This window comes from Festucalex cinctus, chromosome 16 (assembly GCF_051991245.1).
Source record: "Festucalex cinctus isolate MCC-2025b chromosome 16, RoL_Fcin_1.0, whole genome shotgun sequence".
NCBI classification, from domain to species: domain Eukaryota; kingdom Metazoa; phylum Chordata; class Actinopteri; order Syngnathiformes; family Syngnathidae; genus Festucalex; species Festucalex cinctus.
In genome coordinates this window covers 11,477,355-11,490,775 of record NC_135426.1, presented here as the reverse complement: position 1 = coordinate 11,490,775, position 13,421 = coordinate 11,477,355, and the positions used below count along the sequence as shown (strand labels likewise).

The following is a 13,421-nucleotide window of genomic DNA, read 5'->3' as shown; positions in this document are numbered from 1 at the left end:
CTTACACCGTGAATGTGGCCCCACCCAGTGTATATACAAGTGTGTGCGTGTGGTGCATTAAAATTGGGAGCAGGTGAGTCGGAGCAGAGGGAAAAAAAATTTCCCCTACTCCGACACACCCGTATCTCCCCCAAAAAAATGAATATGTATATGTGTGGTGCATTAAAAAAGGGAGTAGTATGTTTTTAAATGTTATTGCATACTGGACAGCTGGAAAACGATGAGATACACACACAAATCGAACGTTCACAAATTTGAGCTTGCGTGCAACACGCCATGAATTTGCCAAAGCAGTCATCATGATGATTCACCGGTAGCGCTAGTGTGCAAAGTGCCTTTCACCAAGCAGGAGAAGAAGAATGCCTTTGATTGGGGTTCACTGCTCACTGAGCTGAATATTAACCTGGCAATAGCCAGATGGATCTGGTACCTTTCCACAGTAATTTTGTCGGGAAACGGCGTGACATTCTGTACAATAATTCGAGCTGATTGGACGATGCGACATTCTACACGTTTGTTTTAACCAATCACGGCTAGGGTGAAAATTTTGTGTTTGTTCTTGCCGAAGGGGAGAAAATGCATGAAACGCCCCTTGCTGTTCAACATTCAACAAGGAAACGGTGAGTAATTCTGCGAGAACAGAATTAATTGCGTCTATTCGTCCATGTTAGGTTTGTTTGTTAGCTCCAAACACATCACTAGTATTTTAGTTGCACCACCTCTGGCTTTTATGACAGCTTGCAGTCTCTGAGGCATGGACTTGATGAGTGACACTCTTTATGATTGCAGTTGCCTGATCATCTTTGCAGGTCGTAGCCTTGCTGTGGACCATTTTTTCCCAATTTCCACCACAGGTTATCAATTGGGTTGAGATCTGGGCTATTTGCAGGTCATGACATTGACTGGATGCGTCTTTCTCCAAGGAATGCTTTCACAGTTTTTGCTCTGTGGCGTGATGCATTGTCATCTTGGAAAATGATTTTATCATCCCCAAACATTTTTTCAATTAAAGGGATAAGAAAGCTGTTCAAAATGTCAATGCAAACTTGTGCATTTATTGAAGATTTAACCACAGCCATCTCCCCAGTGCCTTTGCCTGATATGCAGCCCCATATCATCAAGGACTGTGGGAATTTGGATGTTTTCTTTAGGCAGCCCTGTTTGTAAATCTCACTGGAACGGCACCAACCAAAACTTCCAACGCCAATCCACTTGGTCCAGCAGCCCTCCCAGGTGTGATAACTGCACTGTTTTTAACTGCTGACTAACGAGCAAATGTAATTTGAGGCAGGTGCCCATTTAAGGAAAGGAAATTGGGTGTGTCCTTATTTTCTGCTCAGAATGGAGTGATTCCATATTTATTTCCCTGCACTTGCTCTATAGAAGTAACATTTACTAACCAGCACAATGTTTTTTTTCTTCTTTTCTTTTAGTCTTTCTGAAAGCCAAGATGTTGCACTTTGGAATGACCTTACGACTGGTTCATGCTTTTTTATCTGAGTTTGACCTACAGAATAAACTGTCCAAGACTGGTGATTCCATACCTTTTTGCTAGGGGGTTGTATAACTGAAAGTCTTTATAAAATAAAGATTGGTTTGTGAGTCCCAAATTTACATTTGTGTATGTAGAACTTTGCAGGTATAATTAGCAAATTTACCACAAAAAAAAATAATAATCTTTGTCATATTTACCACTCTTTACAAAATAACCAAAAACAACATGCTCATAAAACAAAACAAAATCTTACTAGATCCTTCCATAGTTTTTTAGTGAGCTCACAATACCATAAAAGATGTGACACAGTTTCAGGAAAAGCTAAACAAAGTGTCACTATCATTTTTTCATGAAATGTTTTAAAGGGTAAATTTTATGGAAAATTTTAAAGGAGACCTCTCTAATTTTGTTATTAGTAAATAACTAATATGAGGCAACAACCAGACTTTAGTCCACGGTATATTCCTATGTAGAGAGTTCCAATAAGATATAATGTATGGTTTACCAGGAAAATTATTATTATTATTATTTACAAAATTCTTCATGACTAATAAAATAACCCTCAGGAGTAAGTGGCTGACTCACTAAACAGATATTCTTGTCCAACCAACCCTTTATGAAAAGACTCTTATTCTTGTACAAAATATTACCACTATTCCATAAATGATATCGCTGTGATGAGCAATTGTGTTATAGTACCTGTTTAGGAAAGTCAGCTAATTTCAGTGGCATCTTATTTATATCGTAATTACAAACTAGTAGGAAAGACTCTGCTCAAATATAAATTTAGGAATGAAAAACCACATTGCTGAATCATTCTTCATAAAATGTCTCAACCAAGTGATCTTAATCACATTATTGAAAGAGGTGAAATCCAAAAAATCAAGAGCCCCATTTTTGCAGGAATTGATAAACATAGATTGTCTAATGTAATGGATGCGATTTTTCCACAAAAAGTTGAACAATGACTGATCTTTTTTTTGTGTGTGCATATTTCTTTTCCAGAGACAAACAGGATGCAGTATAAATAAGTCTCGAAATACCCTCAGTTTTTGAAAAAAAGAACCCGTCCCCTTAACGGCAGATCTCTCTGCAACCATTGGTTAAATCTTCTCTCTGCCTTAATATATCACTGGATCAAAATTGAGAGCACATCTTTCTTTTCTGTCTCTGGTTAAAATAATGTCCAAATAATTTACCTTTGCTTTCACTGGAATGTTATCAATAGAAGTTATGTTAATGTCACTATTTTTTAAAGCAAATAGCTCGCATTTCTTTAAGTTTAAACAAAGACCTGAGGCCTTAGAAAACATTTTGATTGTCTTGATGGCAGGATTGACTTGCAAATATTTTTTCAAAAATAGTGCAGCATCGTCTGCCAGTTAACTTATTATATTTTTTATCTGCAATGGAGATACCCTCCAGCTTACTCGCCTTTATGTAGTGACAGAACATTTGCGCAGAAACAAGAAATAAATAGACACTGGACAACCTTGTTTTATGCGTCATTCAAACAAAATCTTTTTGTCGTACCATGACTCAATTTAATGGAGCTATTTGCATTTTCCTAAAGAGTTTTCATTGCATTACAGATATAAGGTCCAAATCCAAATCTTTGAAGGCAATCAAAAATAAAGGGATGCTCAACAGTGTCGAAAGCTTTGTAAAAATCCAGGAAAAGAACAAAACTATCATCAGCTATCAAATCGGAATAGTCAATAAGGTCAAATATCAATCAGAAATAAAACTCTTATAGAACTCAGCTGATTTCGTCATTCCCATAAGACTTATTATTTTTAAGATGATTATAGCTTCTATTATTTCTTGCAGTACAATAGCAGAATCACCCCTTCTCTTCCTGGCTAAAAAAAAAAAAACACTTTACGACATGGTCATTAAAAAAAAAAAAGACGCATGACAGTCTTTATTTATTTATTTATTTATTTATTTATTTATTTATTTATTAATAAATAAATAAATAAATAAATAAATAAATAAATAAATAAATAAATAAATAAATAAATAAATAAATATTAAATGCTTTCGCCGACATAGCATGCTGTTTTCTTGCCACAAGGTGGCGATAGCCCCCGCCGGAAGCTGCAGGGCGGGTCCGAGGAAGTCTACGTGTTGGCGCGAAATGTTTGCAGGTCACCCGGAAGTGGTGCCGTAATTGAATTCCTGTCGTACTCGGAACGCAAATGGCCGCTGGCCGAGGTAATTTCGGTGTAGTGCCCGAGGCTTAACGTGTGCAACTTCTGATTGGACTTCATTTTGGTTCATTTTCGAACATTTTGGTTTCAGGCGTCGAGATAATTGGAGACAGGTGTGCCCACTGGGAGTGGTATCAACAGGTGAACTAAATGACCACATGGCTCGCAGCAAGATGGCGATCAACTCGATCGCATTTTTTACGGTAAGTGCCAGCACACTCGTTGGATTGGACGGTATTTGCCATTCTTTTTCACAGTGGTTTTGTTCTTTTTGCAGGTGCTTTACCACCAGAGGAACAGCGTTCATGGAAAGGCTTGGGATCTCTTAACAACATTGATACAATACATTGATGCGCTTTAAATATATATATTACTCTAATACCTTTTTTTTTTTGTGGCCATCTGGGATTTTGTAAATGGTGGATCTTCATGAAGTTTGTTGTGTTGCAGAGGCGGCGATGGATCAAACGCACGAGGGTAATATGTACAAACACAAATGAAGTTGGCACACAACTGATGAATTTGTATGTTTTCCCCATCAATTTAGGAACCAAGTGGAACAATAAAGATGACATGACTTGACATGACATGACTTGACACGACGTGTTTGTTGGTTCATAAACTGTCTGGGGGCACATCTGAATTGTGACCAGGAGGGGGCAGAATATTGTGCTTTTTGACATGCCTTAGTTGTTTTCTTAGAAAAGGTCTGATTGCAATCAAGGCAAGTATGGAAAGTGTTGGGACCTCTAATGGTTGTTACATGTCAGTGCAGTCAAGTTGTTTGCAAGATCTTGCTGGATATGGTCTGTTGATGTTGTTTGTCTTGTCTGGATCCAGAGCAGCGTTTTGTTGGTTTGATGGCAAGTTGAAAGCTAGGGTGCGCAGTGTAGGTAGGATTTGAGGCAGGAGTCCATCATATTGAAATACTGTACACTATATTTGTCTGTTTTTCAGGGTTGTCTCTGCACCAGGCTTGTAGAAGAGGACCTGGACCAAGGTAATGAGTACATGAGCACATTTCGGTGACCTGCTCACACAATTGATTTTTTTATTATTTTTTATTTTATTTTATTTTGCAGTGTGCATATTGGAAGTGGAGTCGGATGTGCCAAAGAGCCAGGTTAAAAAAAAAATGTATATAACCTACAGGGAATTGGTCGAGCCATCGCTGGCCCTTTGTCAAGGTTTCTTTAGATGGGGTTTAGTTCAGGGGATGCTGCGAACATTTTGGTCAGCTGTGGGTTCAAGAAGTCCTTTGAGATGGTATTTGTGAAAAAAGGGCTTGAGTAGACAAATGCACTTGTCTTGATTTTGCAGGAAGGAGGAGGAGTCTGTCGAGTTGAACCGCAGCAGTAAAAAGTGCAAATGTGTAAAAGATGAGGGGTAAGAGCAGTTTTTGTTTGCATGCAGTTAGTGTGGGCTTCGAGTGAGGAATACTTCATATTGAGCAACACAAATAAAACTTTTTCCATCCTGATTCAGGCTGAAGAACAAGAAATTGTACACAAGGGCCCGGAACACAAGATGAACGGCTTCATTGCTCTTGAGGCGAGTGTACGATTTACAGCACGTCAACATGGATGACAACACATTCACATGAGTCTGTTTTCTTCCGGCAGCATTCCCACACGAGAAAGGTGCGGATGCTCCACTGAAGAGCAGAATACAAACCATACAGGGAGAGTATCTTTTGTTCTACTTGCTATGTTTGTCTGCACTCTGTCACAAACTCACTGGGTGGGCACCAACTCACACTGACTGCATGCTTGTCCTGTTTGTCCCTAAGCTGTGCGTCCAATCAAAACAATAATGAAGCCTTTGTAAATTTATTAAATGTTATTTTCAGCAGTTTTTTAAGCTTCCTTTGTTGCAATTTATTTTTTATTTTTTTGCTGCTTCAATTAGAAACGTAACCTCCATGCTGTGTAATACATTTTTAAAAACAGAATTAAAAATTAAGTGTGGCCTTTTTCACAATTAGTGCATCAAAAAAATCAACATGTTTACTTGCTTGGAAAAAAAGTAATAAAAAAAAAAAAAAGCATAAAACATGGAATTGTTGCCCAGAAGTAGTACTGTCACCCACTTTTCCAGCCTTGTTCCCTTCCGTGCGTTCACGTCCTGCAAGTTGATGGATGTTGCGGAGTGGCACCATCAGCCACTGGATGAGGGTGATGATTATCTGCACAATGAAGTGAGCGGCACACATGTAATTGTACAGTATGTGTTTCTGCAGGCTGGGCCACAAGCCGGTTGGGACCGAAGGCCGGTCAGGGGAACCAGTCAAGTCGACGCTCCAATCAAATAAGTGCGACAGAAGTACGGTACGCAACTTCACTTTCTGATGCTTTTGCTGTGCGCGTTCTGCCCCGAGTCACCAGGGCAAGGTCTGAGGTGGACCACTTGCCTGGTGGTGGTGCTGTGGAGGTTTCTGCATTGATTGACAGGGCAGGTCCTGAGGAAGACGCAAGTCTCCCAAGGAGTCCACCTGCGGCGCTTCAATTCATCAAATGGAATCTGGCGTTGTTTGACTTGAAAGTGTTTAGCACCACGTTGTCAGTGTGTAGGTAGGTACGTTTTGGTTCAATATAGCAAAGTTAAGCGTCTTGTCCTGCAGCGTTCAACATCAGCTTCTTAGCAGTTTTCACAGCAGACTCGGCCTTCGCATTGCTTTTGGGCATATCCTGGCGAAGACGACATCATCATCGAACTCACTGACCTCCTCGCTGACAGGTGGTCACTTGAGTGTGTGTCCACTGAGGTGGTAGAAAAGCTTTGCTTTCGTACCTTCCTCTGCGTCAGGCACAGCGAGGGCCGTGTAGAGCGTGAATTCCTCCTTCTAGCTCTTCCTTTTCGCTAGGTTGCTGGAGTCCAACATCGCCGGCGGTTTCTACCTTTCCATCGCGGCGTGTCACCTGCTGCGCCGCTCCATGCTTTCAATCAGCACGCACGCTTGCTCGTTTTTTTCTCGTCCTTGTCGCTCCAACAAGTGTCGAGCCCACTGCCATCATGTTTGATTCTGTTCTGTCTTCCAGCTCTATAGAATGGCTGGTTGGAGCCTTTTGCGTTTGCTCACTCAATTTTTTTCCACAGCACGTCATTCAGAGGCCGTGTCTAAATGTCCACCCTTGTCCTGTAGGCCCACATTCACTACATAGCCCTGCATTATATAGTGGCTTAATATATAGTGCCCTCGTTATGTTTGGCCACTCAGACAGCCAGCTCACTACTTTTCTCCTCGTCGCTTAACATGTGACCACCGTAACTGTTAGGACGCACTTTCGCATAAATCTCCGACTATTGTGAATGAAAATGTTTTAAAACTGTACTTTTGTTCCTTTGTTGTACACATTTTCAACAAAAACACATTTCCATGGTATAAATGCAACGCATTGATGCTCGGTGTTTTTTTTTAATCAAAACTCCAAATGCATTGTGGTCTATATCAACCTGGTTGAGTGAACATTGATGCGCACTACTTTTCAGAGTGCATTGTGAGTAATTTTGAGTGCCCTACATTTACGTTCCATGGACATTCGGGCGCCACTACGAAATGGTGTGACCCCCTCAGTCGGGCACTATATAGGGAGTAAGGGTGCACATTCGGACACGGCTTCACATTTTACTTCTGCTGTATAACAGAACTGCCCTCCTGGAAACACAGATCAACGATCCTGTTGCAACACTTTGGTTTTTGGCAAAAGCCACAGCAGTCAAACTCACCATTCAGTTGTACATAGCCTACAAGGGATTGGTCGAGCCATCGGTGGCCCCTTGTCAAGGTTTCTTCAGATGGGGTTTAGGTCGGGGGATGCTGCCAGCTGCGGGCCCTTTGTTATGGTGTTTGTCAATAAGGCGCTTGACTTCATCTTGCAGGAAAGAGGAGTCTGAGTCGAACCACGGCAGCGTCAAAAGAACAAATATGTACAAGATGAAGAGGGGGAAGAGTAGTTTTTTGTTTGCATGCAATGAATGAGAACTCCACCATATTGAGCAACATGAATAAAAACTTTTTCTTCCAGCTTAAGGCTCAAGAAAAAGAAATGTACACAAGGGCCCCGAGCACAGGATAAACAGCTTCATTGCTCTTGAGGCGAGTGCACGATTACAGCACGTCAACATGGATGACATCACATTCACGAGTCTCTTTTCTGTTGTCCCTGCAGCGTTCCCAAACGAGAAAGGTGCGGATGCTACGCTGAAGAGCGGAACTCAAACCATACAGGGAGAGTGTCTTTCGTTCTACTTGCTACATTTGTCTGCACAGTCACAAACTCACTGGGTGGGCACCAACTCTCACTGACTGCATGCTTGTCCTGTTTGTCCCTAAGCTGTGCGTCCAATCAAAACCATGATGGAACCTGTTTGTACATCTATGCAATATTATTCAAGTAGAAAAAAAGTCATGTGTAATTAAAAGAAATTGCATAAAAGAGGGAATTGTCGCCCAAAAGTAATACTGTCGTCCACTTTTCCAGCCTCCTTCCTTTCCCTGTGTTCATGTCCTGCAAGTTGCTGGATGTTGCAGAGTGGCACCATGAGCCACTGGATGAGGGTGATGATCCGGTCAAGGGAACCAGTCAAGTCAACGCTCCAATCAAATGAGTGCGACAGCAGTACGGTATGCTTCTTTTAGTTTGTGATGCTTTTGCTGTGTGCGTTCTGCGCTGAATGTTTCGTTGTCAGGATTCATTCACGCTTGCAAAGGTGTTCGCCAGACGCTCGCAAGCTGTTAAGCTCACAAACTATGCAAGCCATCACGTTTTCTACATGGGTCAAAATCTCTTTGCAAAAAGAAAAAAAAATATTAAAAGCTATATGTGAGTGGCAAAAGTCAGAACCAATAATTATTTGAAAAAAAAAGTGTTGCCACTTGTTTTTGTTTTATTTTTTTTATAAATGTTATAAAGTATCAGGCTTTGTGTGAGGGCTCTATCATTATTAAGCAACGTGAAGAAAACCTTTTTCTTCCCGTTTCAGGCTGAAGAACGAGAAATGTACACAAGGGCCCAAAGCTCAAGATAAACGGCTTCATTGCACCTGAGGCGAGTGTACAATTGTGCGTCAGCATGGATAACACATTCACATGAGTCTGTTTTCTTCTTCCCACAAAGGTGCTTGTGGATGTTGCGCCGCTTGAAGAGCAGAGCCACCAACAGTACAGGGAGCGTATGCCTTTTGTTCTACTTGCTATGTTTGTCTTCACTCTGTCACCTCACTGGGTGTGCACCAACTCACTGACTGCATGCTTGTCCTTTTTGTCCTGAGCTGTGCTTCCAATCAAAAATGATAATGAAGTCTGTTTGTGGAATACGCTGTGAAATGTTTTTTCAACAGTTTTTTTTGTTTTTTGTTTTTAAATTCCAGGTGGAACAGAAGCTTCGCTTTTTTGTTTTCTTGCTTGAATTAACAATTTCACATTGCAAGTTGTCCTTTTGAGAGATGGGAGCGTATATGCATTTAATGACTACAAATGTGTAGTGTTGCACTACATTTTGCCAAGCCTGTTGTACAATAAAGCATTAAACATGCACACTGAAGTATTGAACATGTATGGCGGTTTTCACAATACCCCTGCCCCCTTCAAAATAAAAAATAAAATCTTTGCTTTGGGGGGTTGTAGTAATGTGTACAGTAAAGAAAAGTACAGAGCCTGACAGATGTAAATTAACATGAATAAAGTGATTTTTTTGTTTTTTGTGTGTGTGTGTGTGGGTGGGTGGTCTGAATTCTTCCTCCCCTCATGCCAGGGATTGTTGGTCACTACAGGACCCCAAACTGCTGCTGGCGCTTCTGCTGCCGCCTGCTGTCTGTGTGTGCTTCAGGTGCCCGTGGCTACACTCAAGTGACCCTCAAGCTGAGGTTGGGGCCCTACATTTCAAGTCCCTTCAGTTGCAATGGTCCAAAAACAATTCCACTTTTTGGCTCAGGAGATGATTTGGTGACCAGGTGGTTGACATTTTGTAGACTCAGAGCTACTGCTGATAAATGTGAAGGGTGAACAGTTTGATACAAATATCTGTAATGATGTCCATTTGTGTGAAGACACTTTTAGGATGATGCATCACTTTTTCTATAAAGGGTTACCAGTGTTCGTTTTTTAATCGTTTGAATGATTACTGAAATCACAATGTCCCATCCTCTGGGGGGGGATCCTTGGGTGCTACCTGTGTGGATGTCTAGATCAGGGTGACCAGATTTTCAAACTTAAAAGCCGGGGACGCCAAATGATATCTTGACACAGTTCAACATGAAACAAGTTCATTCTCCTTCATTTCACTTGAACGAGATATGTTGCCGTCATAATTGTATTGCGGGTTTCTTACTCAATCAACAAGAAGAGAGAAAAATAAATAAAAGCAATTCTGCCTTTTTCTGCATACCTAGTTGAATAGGTACCTTCTGTTAGCTGTAATGTTAAATATTTATTTGTTAATTGACACAAATCAAGCCCCGCCCCCTACCCACCCGCATTCTACACATTCCAGGACGGTATATGAAACAGAACGCTAGTGGGCTACTAAAACTAGCAATGCTAGTGTTAAGCCCCGCCCCCTACCGACTAGCATTGCGAGCATTCATGCGAGCATTCATGTATAGAATGGGTAGCGAAGCCCCGCCTCCTACCCACGAGCATTGCGAGCATTCTTGCTAGCATTCTTGTTAGTATTCATTTATAGAATGCTAGTAGGTAGCCACTAGCATTGCTAGCATTCTTACGAGCATTCTTGCTAGCATTCTTACTCGCATTCATGCTAGCATTCATGTATAGAATGCTAGTGGGTAGCATTGCTAGCATTCTTTTTATTTAATTAAATAAAAAACGCCTACCATACATGGTCGCTTTTTTTTAATAAAATAAAAAACGCCTTACTATACATGGTCGTTTTTTAATAAAATAAGAAACGCCTTACTATACATGGTCGTTTTTTTAATTAAATAAAAAACGCCTTACTATAGTAAGGTCGTTTTTTTTTTTTTTTTTTTTTAAATAAAAAACGCCTGACGATACATGGTCGTTTTTTTTTAATTAAATAAAAAACGCCTTACTATACATGGTCATTTTTTTAATAATATAAAAAACGCCTTACTATACATGGTCGTTTTTTTAATAATATAAAAAACGCCTTACAATACATGGTCGTTTTTTAAATTAAATAAAAAGCGCCTTACTATACATGGTCGTTTTTTTAATTAAATAAAAAACGCCTTACTATACATGGTCGTTTTTTAATAAAATAAAAAACGCCTTACTATACATGGTCGTTTTTTTAATAAAATAAAAAACGGCTTACTATACATGGTCGTTTTTTTCATAAAATAAAAAACGCCTTACTATACATGGTCGTTTTTTTAATAAAATAAAAAACGCCTTACTCTACATGGTCGGTTTTTTAATAAAATAAAAAACGCCTTACTATACATGGTCTTTTTTTTTTTTAATAAAATAAAAAACGCCTTACTATACATGGTCGTTTTTTTGATAAAATAAAAAACGGCTTACTATACATGGTCGTTGTTTTAATAAAATAAAAAACGCCTTACGATACATGGTCGTTTTTTTTTTTTTAATAAAAAACGCCTTACTATACATGGTCGTTTTTTTAATAAAATAAAAAACGGCTTACTATACATGGTCGTTTTTTTTTTTTAAATAAAAAACGCCTTACTATACATGGTCGTTTTTTTAATAAAATAAAAAACGGCTTACTATACATGGTCGTTTTTTTCATAAAATAAAAAACGCCTTACTATACATGGTCGTTTTTTAAATTAAATAAAAAGCGCCTTACTATACATGGTCGTTTTTTTAATTAAATAAAAAACGCCTTACTATACATGGTCGTTTTTTAATAAAATAAAAAACGCCTTACTATACATGGTCGTTTTTTTAATAAAATAAAAAACGGCTTAGTATACATGGTCGTTTTTTTCATAAAATAAAAAACGCCTTACTATACATGGTCGTTTTTTTAATAAAATAAAAAACGCCTTACTATACATGGTCGTTTTTTAAATTAAATAAAAAGCGCCTTACTATACATGGTCATTTTTTTAATAATATAAAAAACGCCTTACTATACATGGTCGTTTTTTTGATAAAATAAAAAACGGCTTACTATACATGGTCGTTTTTTTTTTTTAAATAAAAAACGCCTTACTATACATGGTCGTTTTTTTAATAAAATAAAAAACGGCTTACTATACATGGTCGTTTTTTTCATAAAATAAAAAACGCCTTACTATACATGGTCGTTTTTTTAATTAAATAAAAAACGCCTTACTATACATGGTCGTTTTTTAAATTAAATAAAAAGCGCCTTTCTATACATGGTCGTTTTTTTAATTAAATAAAAAACGCCTTACTATACATGGTCGTTTTTTAATAAAATAAAAAACGCCTTACTATACATGGTCGTTTTTTTAATAAAATAAAAAACGGCTTAGTATACATGGTCGTTTTTTTAATAAAATAAAAAACGCCTTACTATACATGGTCGTTTTTTTAATAAAATAAAAAACGCCTTACTATACATGGTCGTTTTTTAAATTAAATAAAAAGCGCCTTACTATACATGGTCATTTTTTTAATAATATAAAAAACGCCTTACTATACATGGTCGTTTTTTTAATAATATAAAAAACGCCTTACAATACATGGTCGTTTTTTAAATTAAATAAAAAGGGCCTTACTATACATGGTCGTTTTTTTAATTAAATAAAAAACGCCTTACTATACATGGTCGTTTTTTAATAAAATAAAAAACGCCTTACTATACATGGTCGTTTTTTTAATAAAATAAAAAACGGCTTACTATACATGGTCGTTTTTTTCATAAAATAAAAAACGCCTTACTATACATGGTCGTTTTTTTAATAAAATAAAAAACGCCTTACTCTACATGGTCGGTTTTTTAATAAAATAAAAAACGCCTTACTATACATGGTCTTTTTTTTTTTTAATAAAATAAAAAACGCCTTACTATACATGGTCGTGTTTTTGATAAAATAAAAAACGGCTTACTATACATGGTCGTTTTTTTAATAAAATAAAAAACGCCTTACTATACATGGTCGTTTTTTTTTTTTTTAAATAAAAAACGCCTTACTATACATGGTCGTTTTTTTAATAAAATAAAAAACGGCTTACTATACATGGTCGTTTTTTTTTTTTAAATAAAAAACGCCTTACTATACATGGTCGTTTTTTTAATAAAATAAAAAACGGCTTACTATACATGGTCGTTTTTTTCATAAAATAAAAAACGCCTTACTATACATGGTCGTTTTTTAATAAAATAAAAAACGCCTTACTATACATGGTCGTTTTTTAAATTAAATAAAAAGCGCCTTACTTTACATGGTCGTTTTTTTAATTAAATAAAAAACGCCTTACTATACATGGTCGTTTTTTAATAAAATAAAAAATGCCTTACTATACATGGTCGTTTTTTTAATAAAATAAAAAACGGCTTAGTATACATGGTCGTTTTTTTCATAAAATAAAAAACGCCTTACTATACATGGTCGTTTTTTTAATAAAATAAAAAACGCCTTACTATACATGGTCGTTTTTTAAATTAAATAAAAAGCGCCTTACTATACATGGTCGTTTTTTTAATAATATAAAAAACGCCTTACAATACATGGTCGTTTTTTAAATTAAATAAAAAGCGCCTTACTATACATGGTCGTTTTTTTAATTAAAT

At 37.6% G+C, this 13,421-nt stretch overlaps 1 protein-coding gene across 6 annotated transcripts; it reads left to right on the top strand.

Annotated features, from left to right (window-relative positions):
* Positions 1-3,573: 3,573 nt before the first annotated feature.
* LOC144003692 (uncharacterized) lies at positions 3,574-9,244 on the top strand. Of its 6 annotated transcripts, XM_077500199.1 has the most exons (15): positions 3,574-3,712; positions 3,800-3,911; positions 3,986-4,185; positions 4,666-4,708; positions 4,791-4,831; positions 5,029-5,094; positions 5,194-5,259; positions 5,331-5,882; positions 5,933-6,035; positions 6,159-6,278; positions 7,734-7,804; positions 7,878-7,993; positions 8,190-8,332; positions 8,692-8,756; positions 8,826-9,244. In XM_077500199.1, the coding sequence occupies exons 8-11, from the start codon at positions 5,762-5,764 to the stop codon at positions 7,801-7,803; spliced, it is 414 nt and encodes a 137-aa protein (XP_077356325.1). In that variant the 5' UTR covers positions 3,574-3,712; positions 3,800-3,911; positions 3,986-4,185; positions 4,666-4,708; positions 4,791-4,831; positions 5,029-5,094; positions 5,194-5,259; positions 5,331-5,761; the 3' UTR covers position 7,804; positions 7,878-7,993; positions 8,190-8,332; positions 8,692-8,756; positions 8,826-9,244. The 6 variants fall into 6 exon arrangements, 5 of the variants coding, with proteins under 5 accessions (XP_077356325.1, XP_077356328.1, XP_077356324.1 ...); XM_077500202.1 differs by having other exon boundaries at positions 5,948-6,035; positions 8,692-9,244; XM_077500198.1 differs by having other exon boundaries at positions 8,692-9,244.
* Positions 9,245-13,421: the final 4,177 nt, after the last annotated feature.